We start from the raw sequence: 21,404 nt of genomic DNA, 5'->3' as shown, positions 1-21,404 counted from the left end.
TATTTGCCTCAATTTCCTTATCTATAAAATGATCTAGACAAGGAAATGACAAGCCATTCCAGTATCTCAGCCAAGGAAACCCTAAATGAGATCACAAAGAGTCATCACCACTGAAAACAATCCATCAACCTGAACTTAGTCATCTTTTAACCTAAGACAGTTCAAGGAATTTTCTCTGCACTCCCAACCTTCACTTTTGTATATTCTATACCCAGCGATGTTGGATGAGACCTGGAGAAATTATTTCAGAATTCACATAAACTCTCTTCCTCTCCCAAGCTATGCTTAGAGAAGGGCGGTAAAATATTAAATACATATATTACCACAGAGAAATCCATTAAAATGAAAAATTATAGAATCTTACAGTTAGAAATCATGGGGTCCAACTCCTTACAGATAAAGAAATTGAGATTCAAAAGGATGTTGGTCAAGAACCATATTAAGTTAATGGCAAAGCCAGACCTAATTAATCTTTGCTGATTCTCTGGACAGTATTTGAATTATACCACATTGTCTTTCTAAGTATCCTTGATTTAATCCCCCCCGCTCTAGAAAGAAAATAAACTGTTGTTTCTCTATAGAAGGTACTAACATGAGTATGCATTATCCTTTTAAGTTCTATTTTCCCAGAATGATAAAGGAATATTCCCACTTATGGATTCGGATACCCTTGTGACCAATAAGATTTGTAATGGTGGCATTGGTCCATAGGGGTCTGGTGTTCAGTCTCTGATCTTCTGTCAACTCACATGAAGGATTTGGTGAACGCTTCTGGAATTAATGACATAGAATGGAAGAATCCTGCTCCCAATTTACAGAATGCCTAAGTATGCTGCCAATCTAATGGGAGGAAAATCAAAAATACAACCCAAAGGCAGATGAAAGTACATGAGCCTCTTCCTTAAATGCAGGTTCAGACAGAGACTTTTCACCCTCCAATCCTAGGAGCCACCAATACTGATGAAAAGTGAGTTAATTCCAAGGTTGAAGTGATTTTATAGAATGAAGAGTTTACTAGGGTTCTTGTTAACAAGAACAAATCTGGTGAAATCCAAGCCTTTCCCCTCCCAGGAAAGTAGTACTGAATGATATTCCTATTCTTTATTCTTCAAGAGCCTATTTATTTTTTGATTTTTTTTTTTTTGCTAATTACTTTGCACATTGGATAGAGCCCTGGTCTTGGAGTCAGAAGGATGAAGTTTGAATCTGACCTTAGATACTTGACACTAGCTGGGTGACCTTGGACAAATCACTTAATCCTGATTGCCTCACATTCAGGACCATCTCCAAGAATCCTGATTCCTATATGGTCCCAGATGGCTCTAGAGGAGAAAGTGAGGCTGGAGACTTTGCATAGCCCCCTTTCCCCTCACTCAAATCCAATGCATGTGCTTATAATGATAACACCTCCCTGATGTCATGGTCTTCTATGAGAACAAAAGATAACCATCATGTATCCTTTAAGGTTAAGTATAATTAAAAGGGACAACTATTATCTCCAGATTGATATGTGATTAAAACCCAGAAATTTTCAAAGGGAAAATATGAGGAATCATAATTAGACTGAAAGGTTATTTTGATTCATATTTTCTGCTTCCCAAAGACAGAGAAGAAAATTGTATTCTGAAAGAACCTAAGAATATATTTTTCTAAATCCACCAGTTTGAAAATAAGGAAAATAGAGTTTAGGTAGAAGGTAGCTACATCTCTTTTCCCATCCCAGGGCAAATTAATGAGACCCCCTCACCCTAATCCAAGTTGAGATTAGTAGGAGGAGTTGGGAATATAGGGTAGAGACCAGTGGAAAAAAATTAACCAGTTTTGCCCATGAAACTTTCTACTACCTATCTCATACAACTGCTAAATGTGAGGACTTTCTGGGGATACTTTTCTTTTCTCAATTTTTTTTAAAAAAAGTTTTAAGTTTTCCTCTGCTTTGGGATCCTGAATATGTTTTATTTTTCCTTCTGAATATTTTAAAAGCAGGATTTTTCCAAATTTTTTACTATAAGCATTATAGATATCTGTATTTAAATATACATACATACATATGTGTATAATGTTATTTATTTTTTATGTTTAAGCAACAGTTGGGCTTGGAGCAAGGAAGATCTGAGTTTGAGCCTTGCCTCTGACACCCATTTGGTTGTATAACCCAAGCCAAATCATTTAATCTACCAGTTCCCTAAAACTATAGGACATCTCTAAGGTCAACCACATTTAACAAGAGGGGAGAGTGATACGACTTCAAGGCACAAAGGTGACACACAAGATGTCGCAAGGTTTCCAAAAGAAAAAAAACATTATTTTAAACAAGCAAGATATCAACAATGTCATGTTTGCATTGCTGATAACTTCCTCAAATATTACACTTTATCTGTTGACTTCTCAGGGCAAAGTCTCATTCTTCAGCTTCTATTATGGAACATTCTCATAAATTTAATATCTCCCTGCTGTTTCAAAGGTAAACTGAGGAAATATCTCAATAGAACTAGGAGGAAGTAGAGACCATCAGACTGGATAGATCAGGATCAACCGAAATCTAGGACACAGAAATTATAAATTCAACCCCTAAGGTTTACTCCTATTGTCCTTAAGTGCAGTTAGGTGGTGCAGTGGATAGAGCCCTGACCCTGGAATCAGGAGGACAGGAGTTCAAATCTGGCCTCAGACACTTGACACTTACTAGCTGTATGACCTTGGGCAAATCATTTAACCCATTTGCCCCCCATCCAGGGCTATCCCCAGTTGTCCTGATTCTTCTCTGGTCACTGGACCCAGATGGCTCTGGAAGAGAAAGTGAGGGTGGCGACTTATCCCAGCAACCCCCACTCAAATCCAATTCATTTACTTGTCATGGCATCAAGTCCCTGATGTCATGATCTTCAAAAATGAAGGACAAACATTATTATCATTCTCCTCAATCACCCAGGGTTAGTAGAGAAAGGTTCACAGGAAGCTGAAGGTTCACGTGAAGCCAGGAGGCAACCTGGTGGTCCACTTTCCTCTGCATCAATCAGTTGCTACTGGGTGCCAGTCATTGTGTTAAGTTCTAGAGCTACAGAGGCAAAAGACTGTCTCTATCCTCAAAGAGCTTACAATCTCATGGGGGGAATCAACAAACTATATGAGGAAACCATAGGAAATAATTAAGAGAAGGAAGGCGCCTGAACTAAGAGAAGTTGGAAGGCTTCTTGTAGACTATGGGATTATCCACCCCCAACCCACCCCTTTTTGTTGGAGTCATCTTGTTGCAGGTTTTCATTAGTATCATCCAGTTTCATAGCTTGGGTCTTGTTAGGTCTTCAGAAATAAGCATAGACACTAGATCTGTGTTTTCACCAGAGTATTCCCAGATGAAGAAACTACCAATGTAAGATAGCACTTTTTTGCTAACTTGTTGTCTAAGTCTTGGACTATTGCCTGGGACAGAGAGATTAAATATCAGCCCCAGGGTCCTGCTGTCAGGTTGTCTGAAATGGGAGGAAATGGAATGAAATGAGACATTTATAATCCACCAGAAAATAATCAGTTTCTTTTATCAGATCCTCATCCTGGTCTTCTCACTGATCCTGGTTGTCCTACAGAACTCTGACCTGGACTTCCATAATTATATAAAATTCTTGACCCTGGTTATATGTAAATGGGTCACTTAAAGTCTCAAGAACTTTTCAAGGACAATAACACACTCAAAAGTGTGCAAAGAAAGTGAGATAGAAAGACTTTTGAGGGTGATATTAGTAATTGTTAATAATAATAGCTAGCATTTATGAAACACTTTGAGGTCTACAAAGCACTTTATATATGTTAACTTGTTCATCCCTCATATCAATTCTGTGAGGTAGATGCTATTCTTATACCCATTTTGCAGATTAGAAAACTGAAACACCTGTACCACCTAGTCTCTTCTGCTTTATCCTCATCCAGGTCACACTCACTAGTCTTGATGGGTGACTACAGAATTCTATACTAGACCTTCTCTTCTCCCTCTCTACTGTTTCACTTTGTGATATCACTAGCACCCATGGAGTCACTTATCATCTCTATGTTGATGATTTACAGATCTTCTTATCTAATCCTAACCTCAGGTACATATCGCTAATGCCCATTAGACATTTCAGTCCAGATGTCTTTTGGACAGCTTAAATTTGACATGTCCAAAATTGAATTCATTATCTTTGCACATGTAAGCACACACATACACACACATGCTCACACACACACACACACACACACACACACACACACACACACACAAAGATCCCTCCACCACCTTTCCAGTCTTATACCTAAACTCTCTTCCACAGACTCTGTGATCCAATGATGCTGACCTCTTTGCTTTTCTCAAAAACTTCATTTCCTGACTCATTCAAATTCTCTAGATATTCCCCCTGAAATGTTCCTCCCCTCATCTTGGTCACCTGGCTTTCTTTGTTTCCTATAAGTCCCAGCTAAAATCACAATTTCAAAAGTAAAACTTTCTCAAACCCTCTTAATTCTAGGTAATTCTTTTCTACTTATCCTCACATAGGGTTTTTTTTTTTTTTGGTATATCATACTTTACATGTTGTTTTCTCATTAGATAGTGAGCTCCTTGAAATCGGAGACTGTCTTTTGACTTTCTTTGTGTCCCCAGGCTTAACTATAGTGTCTGGCACATAGTAGGTGATTAATAGATACTTCTTAATTATAAATACTAACTGATAGACTTTGCTCCCTAGTTGCACCTCATAAAAGGCTTAAGATTTTACACGGTCAATTGTATGTGAAATGATCAAGAAACTAGGTTGAGGATCCCAGACATGATGGACCCCCCCCCCATTATCCCCTGATTGAGATAGCCTCATTGAGCTTAAAAAACAAAAGAACCAACAGACTGGTTATTGAACTTCAAAGTCAGATAATAAGAACCCTAGCAATGAAGAAATGGATGGAAAATAATTAATAAATAAATGTTACATGCATTTAACATCGCTAAATAATGGGGGAATAAATATAAAAAGAAACACTGCTTTTGCCTTCAGAAAGACTCACATTGTAATGGGGGAGATACCACATGCAGGGCCATAGTACCCAATGATGGGGTGTTTTGGTCTAGAATTATACAAATTCAAGTACCAACAGTTCACTGAAATTATCTTCTGAGTCATTTTTAAGGACACAAAGCATAATTATATTGTTTTCTCTAATGGAGATAGTAGTGTCATAAGGTAATTAATGGACATATCCATTATTTCTGTCCCTAGAGCCAAAAGTAGAAAGGGGTGGTTGAAGTAGGAAGAAGGAACTTTAATGTCCAAGTGACCCAGGAGAGGTAGTGAGTAGAGCAGAGAAAACTGATAGAAAGATAGCCATGTTGTGTCATAGTGGTAATGAGGAAGCCTAGAGTATGTGAATCAGTCAAGTAGTCAGGGTCCCAGGGAAGGAACTGGAATACTTGGTTGAAGGCAAGGAATGGAGGACTGTGAGATTGCAGGAAAATGGGTCAGTGCATAGACGATAAACTAAGCCTTTTTCCTCATGCCTCTTGGAAAATGTGGAAAGCGAATAGGTTGAGAAAAGACTCTAGAACTTCTGGCTTCTTCTGTTTCTGATTCTGTTCTGAATTGATTTGAAATGCAATCAGCAAAAGTGTTATTTTGCTTCTTTACGCTTCTACTAAGGCTGGCTTTACACAATGACCATTTCGTTGTCTCTGCCAAGCCTAGTTTCTGTCTCCTGCAAACGCAGAAAGGCCACTCAAAGTCTAAAAGTCCAAAGTCCTTTAAGTTTCAGATTCTGATTCTTTGAAACATTTTAAGTGCACTGGGGAATGCGGAAATGGATTAACTTGTGTGCTGTGAGTTTGGGGGAAAACATCTGTTCCCCAGAAAAAATAACCTTAGAGGTCAAAGAAACAGAGAATGGGGTTGTATAACTTGAAATCCTCAGGCTAGCAATAATAGCATGGTCAGGACTGATCTGATCTTGAAGGGGACCTCCACGATCTTAGAGATTTCCTTCCAAAACAGATTTTGATGTGATTAACAACAAAGAATCCTCTCTTTTGACTAAACCTGAACTTTGGGAACTCCTGGGCCCCCAAGTTTAATTCTAACCCCTAACATTATCCCTATCTGATCCCTATTATTCAACTATCCAAAGCTATCTCCAGTCATCCTGATTCCTATCTGGTCACTGGACCCAAATAGCTTCAGAGGGGAAAGTGAGGTTCATGACTTAGCACAACACTCCTTTTACTCAAATCCAATTCATGTGCTTGTTATGTTAGCACCTCCCTGAAGTCATGAGCTTCTTCAAGAATAAAGGACAAGGGGCAGCTGGTGCTAGAGGACCTGAGTTCAAATTAGTCCTCAGACATTTAATAATTACCTAGCTGTGTGACCTTGGACAAGTCACTTAACCCCATGGCCTTGCAAAAGCCCAAAGTAAAAAATAAAAATAAAAATAAAAATGAAGGACAAACATCACCATCATTCAACCTCCCAAATAAGAAAGGTGACTTAGCAGCTTCACTTGATAATCTCAATACTTTTGTCTGCTATAATGTCACTCTAAAACCATGTATTTATGTGTGTTTCCCTTTATTTAATGGGTTGTTATCCAACTAACAACTGCCTAAAACTTAGTGCTAATTAAACTTTTTTACTTTCTAATTTTGTCTATTTATTGTCTTCTAATCAAATGGATCAAGGTGGACAGAATTATTCTCCAAGACAATTTTAGGACCTCGGGCAGTTGAGGCAATTCTCAAAAGAGAATTGAGAAATAAAAGAAATAGTTTATGCATTTTTAGGAACAACCCTCATTTTTGTACCTTGGCCCACTCCCCAGCTCCTGATTCTTCCATCGGATCCTGTGAAATCTTTTCTCTCTCCTACTGCCATCTATATGTGTAAGCAGCTTATAGACTTCATGATAAAGAGTAAAAATATATAATGCAATTGATGTACAATGCTTATTTTTACCCACAAAGAAGGGTAGCTAGTTGGACACAGTGACTAGAACTCTGGGTCTGAAGTCAGGAACATTTTCATTAAGTACAAATCCAACCTCAACCACTTTCCTAGTCACAATCTCGTTTGCCTCAGTCTCTTCATCTATAAAATGATACTCCAGTATCTTTGCCCAAAAAACTCCAAAATGGGGTCATGAAGAGACTGAAATGACTCAATGACAGCAACCAACAATGGAGTTGTTTGGATTTACAGTTAGTAGCAGCAGTATCAACTTCCTAATATACAGGGAGTCACAAGCTAAGTCCCAAATTCGCAACTTTACTCTTCCCAGTGTCCGTAGTAAGAGATAATAATCCTCCGATAAGACTATAACCACAGTTCTAACAATGAAGTTCCCAGAATAGAAAGGAACAAGGTTAAATTGTACATAGAATTGAAACAACTTGTTGTTATTGTCACTGTTGTTCCTGTAAAAATTATAACGAGAGCAGACCAATAATAGACATATTTTAATCATATAATTAAGCAATAAATATTACTGTGAATCAGTATTTGCTATATTTGTTGCTTGCAGCCCAAGTAAATGTTGCAGATGAATTCTTCTGTCTTTTTTCAGAAAATTGTGTGCCATAAAAATGCAATGATAAGTAATCTTCACTCCTTTCTTCTAGCAATCTAGGGAAATAAAATTATATTTGAAACCAGCAAGGGAATAGAAAATGCTATTTCTTAAGGAATGGGGAGATGGAAAATTGTTTTATAGAGCTTATATGTGAAAAAGTTGACTGATGACCTGACTTCAACCCAAAATCTGCCTCTCCTCCCACATATGATATTCTATACCCATATATATATATATATATATGTATATATATATATATATAATTGTGCAATTGCTTTATAAATGAACTCAAAGGAATAGAGATATGAAAGATGGGAAAAATCTACAAGATACAAATTAAAAACTGTACTAAAATTTCAGTCATTCATAAATATGCCACATTGACCTACCTCTATGCAATTTTTCTCTAAATATATTAGAAAACTTGGTAGAGATAAAAAAATTACCTTTGGTATTTTATGATCTCAAGACAGTCTCAATTGTGTTGTATAATTTTGGATTCTGACAGGAGTGAAAAACATAGGAAGAAAAATCCAAGAATACTGGGTTAACATTAAGGTATCTCTGAAAGAATACATTCTCATATATTGTCTGTTTATCTTCCTTTTCCCTCTTTTCCTCTTCTTCCTCTTTCCCCTCTTTCCACCTCCCACTCCCCCCGCCCCACCTTTCCAATCTCTATCTCTGACTCTCGGTAATTTTCCCTTTGGATGTGCAAAACTCTGTGTCTGTCTCTGTGTATCTCTCTGTATCTCTGACTTTCTCTAGGGTCTCCCCATCTCTCTTTTACTCTCCCTCTCTCCCACTCTTTTTTGTTCCCTTAGTGGGGATAAAGGAACGAATCCAATTTTTTTCTTGTTATTGTCATTGTGTTCCTGTAAATTCACTTTCTTAACTTATTCTATGTTTTGACAAATTGCTGCCATATGTTTCTTAAATTAATACTAAAAATTTTTAAAGTAAAACCATGAAAAAATAATAATTAACTGGCCCAAGAACAACAAGATGGAATCATAGACCCCCAACTAATTGGGGGGGGGGTCCAAGGAGGATTGGAAAAGAATTATGTGGCTATATAGTTACAAAGATCATAGAGTCAGTGCATAAGGACTGAGAGCCAAATAGATTAAGTCCCAAAATTAGTGAGTGTAGCAGAAACAATGTCTCAAACACTCCTTCCACTGGCAAGTTAGAATAGTTTTTCCTTAAAAGGTACTAAAACCAGGGCACCTCGGTGGACAGAGCACTAGCCCTGGAATCAGGAGGATCTGAGTTCAAATATGACTTCAGACACTTAATAATTACCTAGCTGTGTGAACTTGGGCAAGTCACTTAACCCCATTGCCTTCCCCCCCCCAAAAAAAAGGTATTAAAACCTTCTTCAAGAACATAGTTGGCTCAGGTGGATAAAATCTTAGATTATTGTCACTTTCTCATCTCCTAAGTACCATGAAGCCAAAAACAATGGTAAAGCCTGGGGAGATTCTTGGTTGTTGGATCAAGATGGAAACTTTGCCTAAGCATATCAACTCAAGATGTCCTCACTATCTAGCCAGCCTTTTCCTATGATAATTAAGTAAATCTCCTTTTGTTAATTATTGAACACCTTAATAGAATCTCATGTTGTTGCAATAGCAAACCTAACTACCAGGAGGCTGGTGTGATTCTGGCCACACAGAATAATGAAGAGAGCTTAAAAATCACCTTATTTGCTATCCCTTCCCAATATATACAATTGCTAAATGGGAGAGGGAGAAAGGTGGAAAGAAGGAGGAGGAGTATCACCCAATTATCCTATTAATCCAGCTCACTTTAGATTTGCCAAGCCTTCTATTAAAAAATGGAGACATTAATTTGTCCCAATAAGTCACCAATAAATGAGTAAAAATAGATGGAAGGTGGGATAGGGGAGTCTATCAAAAGGTACTTGTAAGGAGAAGGATTTAAGAAGTCAAAGGAAAAGTTTTTGCCCCAAATTAAGTCAAGAAGCTACCCAAATGCCCGATTATCTACTTAGAAGCTACAGTTGATGAAGGCATTACAGTTGAAGACATAGATGTGCAAGGAACACCAAAAACCACCTAATTCAAAGCCCTCATCTAACAGATGAGGAAACTGAGAACCAGGGAGGTTAACTGATATACAGGCAGTAATCCTTAATGGCAGAATTCAAGCACAGATTCTTTGACTCCAGAGCCGATGCACATTTTAAAATGTTAACTCTAGCATAAAAACATTCATTCTATATAAAATAGCTTAGGAGGGATATTTGAAGGAAAGAGGCATCTTTCATTTCAGATGAATTCTGGGTCTATCCAACAGTGCTGTGGTCCAGAGCTCCCATGTCGGTATAGGCATTTACATCTAACATTCAATCCCTAGAGTGAGGGTCCTGGATCCTGTACCTCTTCTTTGAAGCAGGTATCTGTCTCCTCTGTTCCACAGCACCTTATCATTTTGGAAAAATCCAAAAGCACCTGTATCAATTGTTCAACTTCCAAAAGAGGCTTCTGTTGCACAAGGTTCACGATCAACCTAAAATTCAAACAGTCCCATCAGATACCCTCAAAAGGAAAACAAAATTTAGGAATTTGTCTACATGTTAATTCCCTCATTAGATTGTAAACCCCTTGAGGGTAGCAACTGTTTTTCTCCTTTTTGTATCCTTCCAGCATTTAGCACATAGGCACTTTATAAATATTCATCGATTGATTTTTTTTCCCCTTCTTCAAGAAAACATTCAATTAAACAAAGGTTTATTGGACTCCCATCTATGTCAGGTTTTGGAGAAGATATCAAACTTAGATAAGAAATGGTCTCTGTCTTCATGGAACTGGTAGGGGATATAACTTTAATACATAATAGTAGGAATTGATATTGAAATACTATGACTTTATTAGTATATGGAACTTTCAAAAGGAGAAATTCCATCTACCAATGCACCTTTTCTGAAACATATAGTCTTAGTTGCCTAGAGCACTGAGAAATTAAGTGACTCACCCAGAGTCACACAGTTGTTATAGGTCAGAGACAAGACTTGAATACAGATCTTTCTGATTCTGAGGCTGGCACTCCTCTCCATTATGCAGTGATTTTTCTGTGTTTTTGTTATTGTTGTTCATCTTTCATTTTTAAAGAGAACCAATGACATCACAAGGTGATATCTTGACTTGTGTGTAAATTGGATTTAAGCGAGGCAGAACTGTCCAAAGTCATGAATCTTATTCTCTTCTCTTAGGTCATCAGAGGTGACAAATAATCATCCCAGAAAATCAAGTACTATGTGATGTCTGAGATGAAAGAAGCCTATTACTGATTTAGAGCTATGGATGGGGCCTGGGGATTTAGGTAGATTTCATGAAGAAGATGGTGTTTGACTTTCTACCTAAAGATAGGTATGAATTGGACAGGTAAAAAGAGCAATGTAAAATATTAGGTCATACTCCCAATGAATATACCAATGTCATTCTCCAGGAGAAAGATATCGGAGCCAATCAAAGAATGAGATGACTAGATGGGAACTCAGCAGTTGCTCAGACCAATTTAATACATTCCTAGCCCATTGGGATCCTAATTCCTTACTTCTAGCACATTGTCTTGCTACTTTCAAACTAATTCCCAGAAAAGGGAAATTACTCAGTTGACCCTTATAAACTAAAGTTTTAGGTAGACCCTGGGTGTTTTCTTTTGAAATTACAAGGACAGAGACAAGGGAATTGGGTGATAGAATTTCTTCATGAAGCACTGAAAACTTTTTTTTTCTTCTTAATCTTTTTTTTTTGACTAAGACATGAGCCACCACAAAGAATATATGAAAGACTGGTGGAGAAAAATGTAAAAGATGCTACATACTCTCGTTTTTTTCTCTGTAGTTCCATTTCCTGACACAAAGTTGCTCTGTAGGAGAACAACTCAGGGAGCAATGGTGGAGAAGTATATGTTTCATCTTCTGTCAGGTCATTAAAACACAGTGACATGAATGCAGGTGAGGATTTACAGCAATTATCCACACTCGGGTTTATAGTTCGATTCTTATTTATTCCACAAAGCTCCCCAAGAATTAGGTTAACCTGCATGAAGATAAAAAGAGAAGTCAAATTCAGTTTAAAAGTACTGGGTTTTATTTTTTTTAAAACAATGACCTACAATATTTGCATGGGACTAAATTCATTTACCAAAAATTCATGGTCTGGATCCATAACTCTGGCCAAGAAAGTCCAAGCAGGAAAAGGATCAATAGGCCTAACAAAGCTTTTAACCTTATTATACAGGTAAAACCTGTGAGATCAACACAGAATGCTTGAAGATGGGAGCTCTGGAGGGTCAGATGAAGAGGGTCACAAACAACTCTCCCTTGGGATTCTGTGATTCAGACTCAACCTCCACCTTCATGATTTCTTCTGTATTTTTTCTGTTCTGGTCCCAAACAGACCAGCTTCAAACTGGTCTCAACTGGGGCCCCTAACCTGGACCAACATGATATAAAGGAAAGACAACTGACCTCTGGAATGGAATTCTTGGTTTAAAGTTGTTTTATTTTTTAATATAGAATTTTATTTTTCCAATAACATGTAAAGATAATTTTTAAGATTTTTTTTTAATTTTGAGTTTCAAATTTTCTCCCTTGTCTATCCCTCACTTAAAAGGTAAGAATTTTAAATAGGTTATATGTGTATGCAATTGTGTAAAATAGTTGTCCATATTAGTCATGTTGTGAAAGAAGAAAAAGACCAAAAGGAAAAAAATGGTTTCAGGTTCTGACTGTCATTTACTAATAGGTAACTTTAGGCAAATTATTTGAGGTTTCTGAACCTTAGTTTTATCATCTGTTAAAAAAAGAGTTAATTAAATTATTTTTAAGGTCCATTTTAGCTATAATGAACCAGTAACTCTCTCTAAGACTCAATTGGGGGGGGGGGGTGAGGAGGAAGCAAATTCAAAGGATAATGGATTTAGAATTGAAAATGATGCTTTGAGGTCATGGAGTCCACAGGAAGTGGACATTGGAACAAAAATACCCTAAAGTAACTTTGTTTTCCAATCTTAAATCACAATTTAGGACTTCAGAGAATTTATCCCCAAGAAAATTTTGTAGACATTTTCCCATTTTGATATAAAGGAAGAGAGGATGGCAGAGTAGACCATGGAAAAACTAGATATTTCTACTTTCTGTGATGAAAACAATGTCTGGTTCAGGAAAAAGATAGCATTTATCACCTGGAAATGGACAAAGTTCATTTTTTCTGCCAATGACTGTGTTAGCCATCTATTTGTTGTCGTAGGGTTTACATCTTGTTTGATTTCCATATCCCACTGACTTTCAGTAAATTTTAACCACATCACTTAGTCAATCAGAAAACATTTATGAAAAGAAATAAATTCTAGAATTTACTATTCATACACACATAAGAAATAAAATCAAGAGGTTAAGTTTTCTTCTCCAAGAGCATATCAAAATTTTTGTTCCTTGATATACTTCTCATATCCCCAGGAAGATCTGTTCACTCTATGTTGGGAATGGTACATCTCCATCTATCATCTGAAGGGCAAAATCTCTTTGCCACAAGGGTAAAAATCAGATGAGTTTTGACTTATAAATGAAATATTGGTAACAGGACCATGAGGTGCTTACCATATTGTCAATACAGGCAAATTGTTGCATTTCCTCCATGGGACAGCACTTAGTAAATGATGCAGCAAGTTTCTGACTGTGAGAGATGAGCTCTTGAGATGATAGTTGAGGTGCTTTTTTGGTGAGGAAAAAAAGACACCTAAGGGAATGAGTGATTATTGGTCTCTGGACGAGATAGATTTAATGTTTTCCGAACCTGATTGTGGCATAACTGACATCTCTCACCTACAAAGTAAAGAATTTCGAATGGAGTTTGCCCTGTCCCTTCTTCTTTTCCCATTTATACCCCTGCTTCTCACTATTCTGCCCTTCTCTCTCTCCTCTCTGGCATATGCAAGGTCTATAGTATTCCTTGTCCAGACTCACCTGAGACCAAGTGGCTATATGACTATATATAGTGAACATTTTTAGTTGTTCTGAACATTCTGTGTGCCCTGAGAGCCATTAACTCCAAAAATAACAGATCTCCCTAGCTGACCTAATTCATTTTGTTCAGTCATTATAATTATATTTGACTCTTCATGGCCCATTTGGGGTTTTCTTGGCAATCATACCAGAAGAGTTTGGCATTACCTTCTCCATCTCATTTTATAGATGAGGAAACTAAGGCAAAGAGGGCTAAGTCACACAGAAAGTATCTGAGGGCAGATTTGAACTCAGATCTTCCTGACTCTAGGAAGGAAGTTCTATCCATTGTGCCATCTAATTGCCCCATCCTAAATGGACTCTTTTTTAACCTACTAAAGGCTTAAGTTTCATTTTATCTCTTTATTCCTCTTCAATGACAAATTTCTCTCTCTCTCTCTCTCTCTCTCTCTCTCTCTCTCTCTCTCTCTCTCTCTCTTTAAGGTTTTTGCAAGGTAAATAGGGTTAAAGTGGCTTGCCCAAGGCCACACAGCTAGGTAATTATTAAGTGTCTGAGGCTGCATTTGAACTCAGGTCCTCCTGACTCCAGGGCCGGTGCTCTATGTGCTCTATCCACTTTGCCACCTAGCCACCCCTCGATGACAAACTTCTCAAAAGAAATATTATATTTATTATCTCTCCTTTTTTGATTTCCCACTCAGTTTTTCTACTTGGCTTCCATAAATGCCTTTCTATTGCATCTATCCTCGCCACCATTTTCAGTGACTTGCTAACTAAATCCAATGAACTTTCCTTCATTCTCATCTTCATTTTCTACAGCTTTAACACTTGCCCACATGCTTATTCTTCATACTTCCCCATCCTTGGTTTCCATTGTTCACTTTGATTTTTCAGTCTCTCTTTGATTTCTTTCTCTGGTTTGGCTTCCTCTTTCCAAGCTCTAAGTGTTTGTGTTTCCCCAAATTTGGCCTGTTGAAGTAGACTCCATTTGGATTCTTACCTTCCAGGCTCTCCCTTTTTCTATCTATCTTTCATTCAACCAAGAAAATCATCTTCTAAAAGCAGAAAAATATATGTATGTATGTGTGTATATATATATAATATATAATATATAGGGACATATATTAACATATATATATATATATATATATATATATATATATATATATATATATGTCTATCCAACATCTGTTTAATTCTTAAATCCTACCACTCTCCATCCAGCTGAATGGAATCTCCTTGAGGGCAGGAATGGTTTTATCTTTGTATGACCATGTATAAACCTTATCTCAGTGCCTACATCATCACCTAGGATCAAACTTATCAAATAGGATCAAAGAAAATTTTATTAATATTGTTCTTCTAATCATTGCATAGCAGATAGAAGTAAATGAAACTTTAAAAATTTTTATGTATAATTTTGGAAAGGAAAGGGAAGGGAGAGGGGAACAGAACATCTATATGACAAATATATACATATATTATATATAAGACTTTTGACTTTTAAAAAAGAATATTATGGTAAAGAATAAGTGACAGCTTATCTTGATTCAATGAAATTTGGATTTCCTTTTTGTCATTCTCTAAAATATCTCTGGCACATAGTCACTCAGTTTCTTTCTTGGAAAATTCCAAGGTGGTGTAGTGGATAGAGCACCGACCCTGGAGTCAGGCTGACCTGAGTTCAAATCTGGCTTCAGACACTTAATAATTACCTAGCTGTGTGGCCTTGGGCAAGCCACTTAACCCCATTGCCTTGCAAAAAAAAACCCTAAAAAAAGAGAAAGAAAATTCCAGAGATGGGAGAACTCTTAATCTCTAAAGCAATATTTAGTTTTTGGACAGCTTTCTCTATAGGCATATACATATGTGTATATATATATATATATGTATATATATATATATATATATATACATATATATATATACAAACATATATGCATATGTGCATGTATGTATACATTGTTTATATATGTATGTATATTCACACATAATATTTTAATTTCACATTTTTGGTTGTTTTTGTAATCCTAGATATTTTATTCTACGCATTTAGAGGCGTTCATCTAAGAAGGGGACCACAGACTTCATGATCTTATGTGCAAATAGTAACATCACTTTCCTTATATCATGGTCTTCTTCACTACCAAAGGACAACTATTACTACTACCAGAAGACCTCCCTCCAAAAGGGGTCATGACACAAAAAAGATTTAAAATCCCTGATTTTGTAAAGGGGTAAAAAGCTTAGAATTATAATGCAAAATAGAATAGAAGTTCAAAAAAAGTATAATGTGCAAAGAGTCTGTTGAGCCTATTCTGTGGTTGAAAAATAATACTATGCAATGGACATAATCATTTCATATAATGTGTGGGGTTTTTTTTAAGTTAGTCAAATAACATTTATTAAATATCCACTATGTCAGATACTGCTAGATGCTAGAGATACAAAAAAGGCCAAAAAACAAAAACAAAAACAAAAGCATGGGCCCTGCCCTCAAGAAGCTCACAGTCTAATTTTGGAGACAGCATGCAAACAACTACCTACACACAATCTATCTTCAGGATAAATTGGGGATAATCTAAGAGAGAAGGCACTGGCATTAAGGGAGGAGGAGGTGTACTTCTTGCAGGAGTTGAGATTTTGACTGAGAACTGAAGGAAAGCAGAAAAACAAGAGGCATCAAGTCAGCACGCATTTTTAAGGGTCTCCTATGTGCTTGGCACATTTGGCACTAACAGTTTGGCACTAACCATTCAGGGTCCAAAGAAAGACAAAAATGAGTCTCTGTGCTTAAGGAATCCACAGTCTAAAGGGAGAGACATATGCAAACAACTCTGTGCAGAGGAGAGCTATGTCAGTGAGAAAGCTGAGATAAAGGAGGACCGGGAAAGTCTTCTTAAGAAAAGTGGAATTTTATCTGAGATGTGAAGAAAAATGAGGGAAGCCAGGAGGCAAAGATGAGGAGATAGAGAATTTCAGGCAAGTAATGAGCCAGAGAAAATGTCCCAAGTTTGGAGATGAAGCATCATTTCCCAAGAACAATGTCCATAGTGTGACTGAATTGCAAAATACATGAAGAAGAGTGAAATGTAACAAGACTAGAAAGGTAGGAAGGTTATGGCTTATGAAGGATTTGGAAAGCTAAATGGGCTTATGTATTTGATCTGATAGAATCAGATGTCTTCCTCAAATATCCCTGGAGTGGAGGGTGCCACTGGAATTTATTGAATAGGAGGATGACATAGTCACTTCTGTACTTCAGGAAGATCATTGTGACAGCTGAACTGACAGTGGATTGTAGGTGGGAAGAGACTTATGGCAGAGAGACCAACCAGAAGGCACCTACAACAATACAGCCATAAGGGGTTAAGGTCCTGGTCAGGGGAGAAGAGGAACCCAATGGTGCAGTGAAAAGAGTGCTGGATTTGGAGTTAGGATTGAAGTTCAAATCCTGTCTTTGACCTTGACCAAAGCCCTTCACTTTTCTGAATCTCATTTTCCTCACCTGTAAAGTGAATGGGTTAAATTAGACTACCCAATGAGATTATCCACCACTTAAAACTCTGTCCATCTCTAAATCTGTGATCCCATAATCCTAAACTTTTTAGCTCTAAATTCAATTTTTTGGTGTCCCTTCTAGAGTTCATCAGATTACTTGATCAGGTATTAATCTGAATAAATCAAAGACACCTACTGATTAAGGAAGCCTTCTTCACCTAGATTCTTGGAATAGCCACATTCCAGTTTTGAAATGGCTTGGGTTTTCTCTGTTATATTTAGAAATTCTTCTTCCTGAAAATAAGCAAAGTTATTTTTAAGGACATTTAATTTTGGCTGTATAATACGCTAGAAAAATAGGAACATAAGCTTTACTAGAGAAAAAAATCCTAGAGGATTTTATTATTATTCAAATTATCCCCCACTGGAAAACAGTCAAAACGAGTATTCCTGGCTTCAAGCCTGAAGTATTTGCATGAGATTCTCCTCTTTGAGTTAGTGGAGAGGGGTGACTCAAAACCTCATGCCTCCCTGAGGGGCTGGGTTACCAAGTAAGTGTGGGAGGGGAGAGACAGCATCTTTCCTGTTTTTAGAGAGAATATACATGATTTCACAATCTCTCTTCTCTTTTGAGGCAATGAGAGTTAATTGACTTACCCAGTGTTACATAGCTATTAAGTGTCTGAGGCCAGATTTGAACTTAGGTCCTCCTAACTCCAGGGCCAGTTCTATTCAGGATACCACTTCTTTGCCCTTCCTTTCTCTCTTAAGGAAGAGACTCATGAAGAGAGATCAGGCTTTGAAAGGCAAAACACTGATTTCCAAAATCTGTTCTTTCTCCATGGGTTTTTCTCTTAAGACAATCGAGAAACACATGTTTCCTCTCTTAAAGCATGAAGAAGGAAGTTCTCTCCTCTCTCAAGCTCATGGGCCATCATTCTCTCCACCAGTGAGGAGACTGGATGAAAACCAATAAGGCCAAGGAAGATTGTAGTATAAAATTTGGTGCAGCCATCATTTTCATAGAATTTGTGGATAATTCTGTGGTACCTACCCCATGGCGATAACATTCTTTGGGATTTTCTGTTTTGCAGCATCTTTCCAGTAGTTTTTCATATGTCACACTTATTCTCAAAAGAACTGAATGAGGCAATTCTTGATGTCGTCTTGAATATTCATACAGAAACCTGTGAGATATTTTTTTAACATTAAGCTATATGAATTGAACAGGGAAAGTATGTCAATTTCTATATTTAACTAATAATAAAAAAATAAAATGAATGTAAGCCCATTAGTAATTTTTGTGGAACACTGGCCAAATCGCTTAACCTTTGGGGCAATCTTGCAAATCTAAGATGAAAAGTGGCAGAAAAGGTAGCAAGATCTGTATTGGTAATTGTGATTCTAATAGCTTGATTCCTCTGATGTAGCTACTAAAGAAGATGGATGCAAGGTAACCACACCATAACAATTCAAGAATCCACATTTTCAACAGCATGCCTCTTCCATCAATACCAATCCCACCTTAGTCTCTTGCCTTTGTGAGACACTATGGTAAGACATTTACTATCCAAAATCAGACCTACAAACTCTACAGACTCGTCCACACTGTTCATCAGAAGATAGGCTATAATTGGTTGAAGTTTTCCACACTTAAAGTCTTTCTAGCCTGGTGAGATGGACCAGTTCATGTACTCTCCAGGCAAAGCTTTCAAGATCCTAAAGTTCCATTCATGTGTGAGGAAATATGGTCCATATAAGGACATCAGGGAAGGTGGCTGACTGGAGAAAAGGGAAAGAATGATTGATGAATATTGGCAAATGATTGGATAGGCAAGGGGAGATTATTCAATAGGGAGACAAGAAAGAGTGTGGGAGTATTTCTTTCAACAATTTTGAAATACAATCCAATAAACATATATAAAGCACCTACTGTGTTCCAGGGACTATACTAAACACTGGGGTTACAGCTAATAAAAAGAAATATAGTCCCTGCCTCCAAGATGTTTGCAAGGCATGGTGGGGGAAGGGAGGTTGTGGAGTTGAAACTAAGCAGAGCAGCAGATTCAAAGTAGAAATCAATTTTCCTTACACCATAGGTATAAGACCAACTATGCTCAGCATTCTTTCTTTGGTTATATTAAACTCTAAGATGATATGATCACCTTTTACCATATCTCCTATAGCTCACCATCACCACCAATCAAAATTGTTGGTTCCCTGTTCATTAATTTGGAGTTTGATGTTATTTTACCTGTACTGAGCAGGAGATGATGCAATGAATTCAAGCATTATTGGCGGGGGGGGGGGGGGAGAGGAAGGAGGATTTCTTAGGAAAGTCAACAGTATAAACAAGATTGTAAAAGGGACATTTAACCTATTTAAGAGAAATTCCATTTCACTTTTATTAGCATCACTAATTAGAGTTCATAAGTCTGTCAAGTGATACAGTGAACAAAGTTTTAGACCTGGAGGCAAGAAATCTGAGTTCAGATTTGATCTAAGGTATTTGCTGACTCTGTGACCATGAGCAAGTCATTTAACCTTTGTCTCAGTATCCTCCTTTGCAAAATAATAGAACCTACTTCACATCATTGTTATAAAGTTCAAATGAAAGAATATTTGTAAAGAGCTTAGCAAACCAACCCCACAATGCTACTTAATGTTAGTAATTATTACTACCAAGAAGCTTTTCTGGTTATTAAAACAATACAAAAAAGCATCATTTTGCTCATTTGGGGGAGGGAGTTATTTCTTTGCAACTGTTTTGTGTGCCTGAGATCAATAAAGAATAAAAGTTCTAGCAGACAATCTTAGATATCATCTAGTCCAATAGTCTCTTTTGCAGAGGCAGTCAAGTGACCTACCCAAGGTCACACAGATAGCAGAAGTAGGACTTGTATTCAAATCATCTAATTCCTGAATTAATGATTTTTTTCTATTCTATGCTGTTGTCCATCCCAATGAGACTTGATTTCTTCAAAAAATTTGTCCTACTCTCTACTGGTTTCCCACCCCACCCAATTCGCATCCAATTTAATCCAAGCTGGTAAGATTTTCTTGTGTTGCTTTCTATGTCCATTATAAGGGTTAGTAAAGTTACATTACTCAGTCAGAAAGTTTTCTTTGTCTTCATGCAGATGTTGGCAAACATCATCCCCTTCTGTAAATCTTTCTGCTCTTGGAGATAAATCCTCTGGTTTATCGTCATTTTCCGAGTAACCTATGATGCATTCGCCCCTCTGGGGTATTGTGAGTTGACAACAGTTTCTAATTTTGCTGGAGATGGAGTCTGGTTTTGAACAGATATAGTTTATCATCTTGGCCTATACAAGGTCAAACAGAAGTTATTTTTTCTTATTTGTTCATTTGTGAAAACTAACTTATTATTTCATTCAGTATTGCCCTCCTAAACCTCAGAGATACTGCAGTCTTGTGACCTTGATGGAATTCCTTTTCCACAACAGACAAGAACAATGTATTGATCTAAAAGTTTCTATCATTTGCAAAGTATCTCACACAACTCATGGGTGAATCAAGACATCACCCCCATGATATCATTGGTCCTCTTGGAAAATGAAGTACGAACAATAACAGCAATTCTCACACTAATTCATTTGAGATACAACTAGCTTTGCCCTTAGTCAACAGGTTATTTCATTATCTAGGGCTCCCAGGGCTTTCTTTCATATGAACCAACTCTATGTGAGCTTGGATTAATACAATATAGTTGTTTCATGCTTACAAAGATCTTTATTACTATAAGTTCTTGCTGAGGAAACTGAGCTACAGAGAAATGAAGCAACAAAGTCATATGGCTAACAAGGGGGGGCAGAACTGAGATTTGAAGTCAGGTCTTCCTTCTCTCCAGACCAGTGAACTTTCCATTATACAATGCTATCTCCTTGAGACTAAGGCACTTCAATATAGCTACCCAATGACATGGCTCCAGAGAAAGAGGCTTACATCACAGTTCTATGTATGACATTTTAAAATATATTTCAACTTTCTGGAATTCAAACTTTTCAATAAACATTCTTCTTGAATGCATTGTCTAGTTTAAGGGGAAAGGTCTGTTTAAATGATTTGAAAAGTACAAATTATAGAAAAATTTTAGAACAAATGTAGCTTTTTGACAATCAACTAAAGACAGCAACTCCAATCAGACTAATAAAATATTACCTAAAATTTTTCTTTCATGAATAGAAAAGAATGATTTCTAATGAGCAGTATTTCAATGGAAAAGCTTAAAAACTGAAGAGCAATATTTTCATAATATAAATGCTAATTATTAATTAAAAACTGCAAATTTAATCTTTTATTT

At 37.0% G+C, this 21,404-nt stretch overlaps 1 protein-coding gene across 2 annotated transcripts in view; it reads right to left on the bottom strand.

Moving 5' to 3' along the window:
• Positions 1-7,449: 7,449 nt before the first annotated feature.
• Positions 7,450-21,404, bottom strand: part of AFM (afamin) — a 30,995-nt gene continuing 17,040 nt past the window's right edge. For both annotated transcript variants that reach the window (XM_074228447.1, XM_074228448.1), the window contains 8 exons: positions 20,189-20,406; positions 18,135-18,267; positions 17,277-17,374; positions 13,214-13,352; positions 11,434-11,651; positions 9,987-10,116; positions 8,028-8,082; positions 7,450-7,634 (listed from right to left, as the gene is read on the bottom strand). In XM_074228447.1, coding sequence (XP_074084548.1) covers positions 8,038-8,082; positions 9,987-10,116; positions 11,434-11,651; positions 13,214-13,352; positions 17,277-17,374; positions 18,135-18,267; positions 20,189-20,406 — 981 coding nt within the window. In that variant the 3' untranslated portion in view covers positions 7,450-7,634; positions 8,028-8,037. The remainder of the gene's footprint in view (positions 7,635-8,027; positions 8,083-9,986; positions 10,117-11,433; positions 11,652-13,213; positions 13,353-17,276; positions 17,375-18,134; positions 18,268-20,188; positions 20,407-21,404) is intronic.

Source organism: Macrotis lagotis, chromosome 3 (genome assembly GCF_037893015.1).
Source record: "Macrotis lagotis isolate mMagLag1 chromosome 3, bilby.v1.9.chrom.fasta, whole genome shotgun sequence".
In the NCBI taxonomy this organism is placed as follows: domain Eukaryota; kingdom Metazoa; phylum Chordata; class Mammalia; order Peramelemorphia; family Peramelidae; genus Macrotis; species Macrotis lagotis.
Note: the sequence above shows the minus strand (reverse complement) of the source record. Positions and strands in the feature narration are given on the sequence as shown.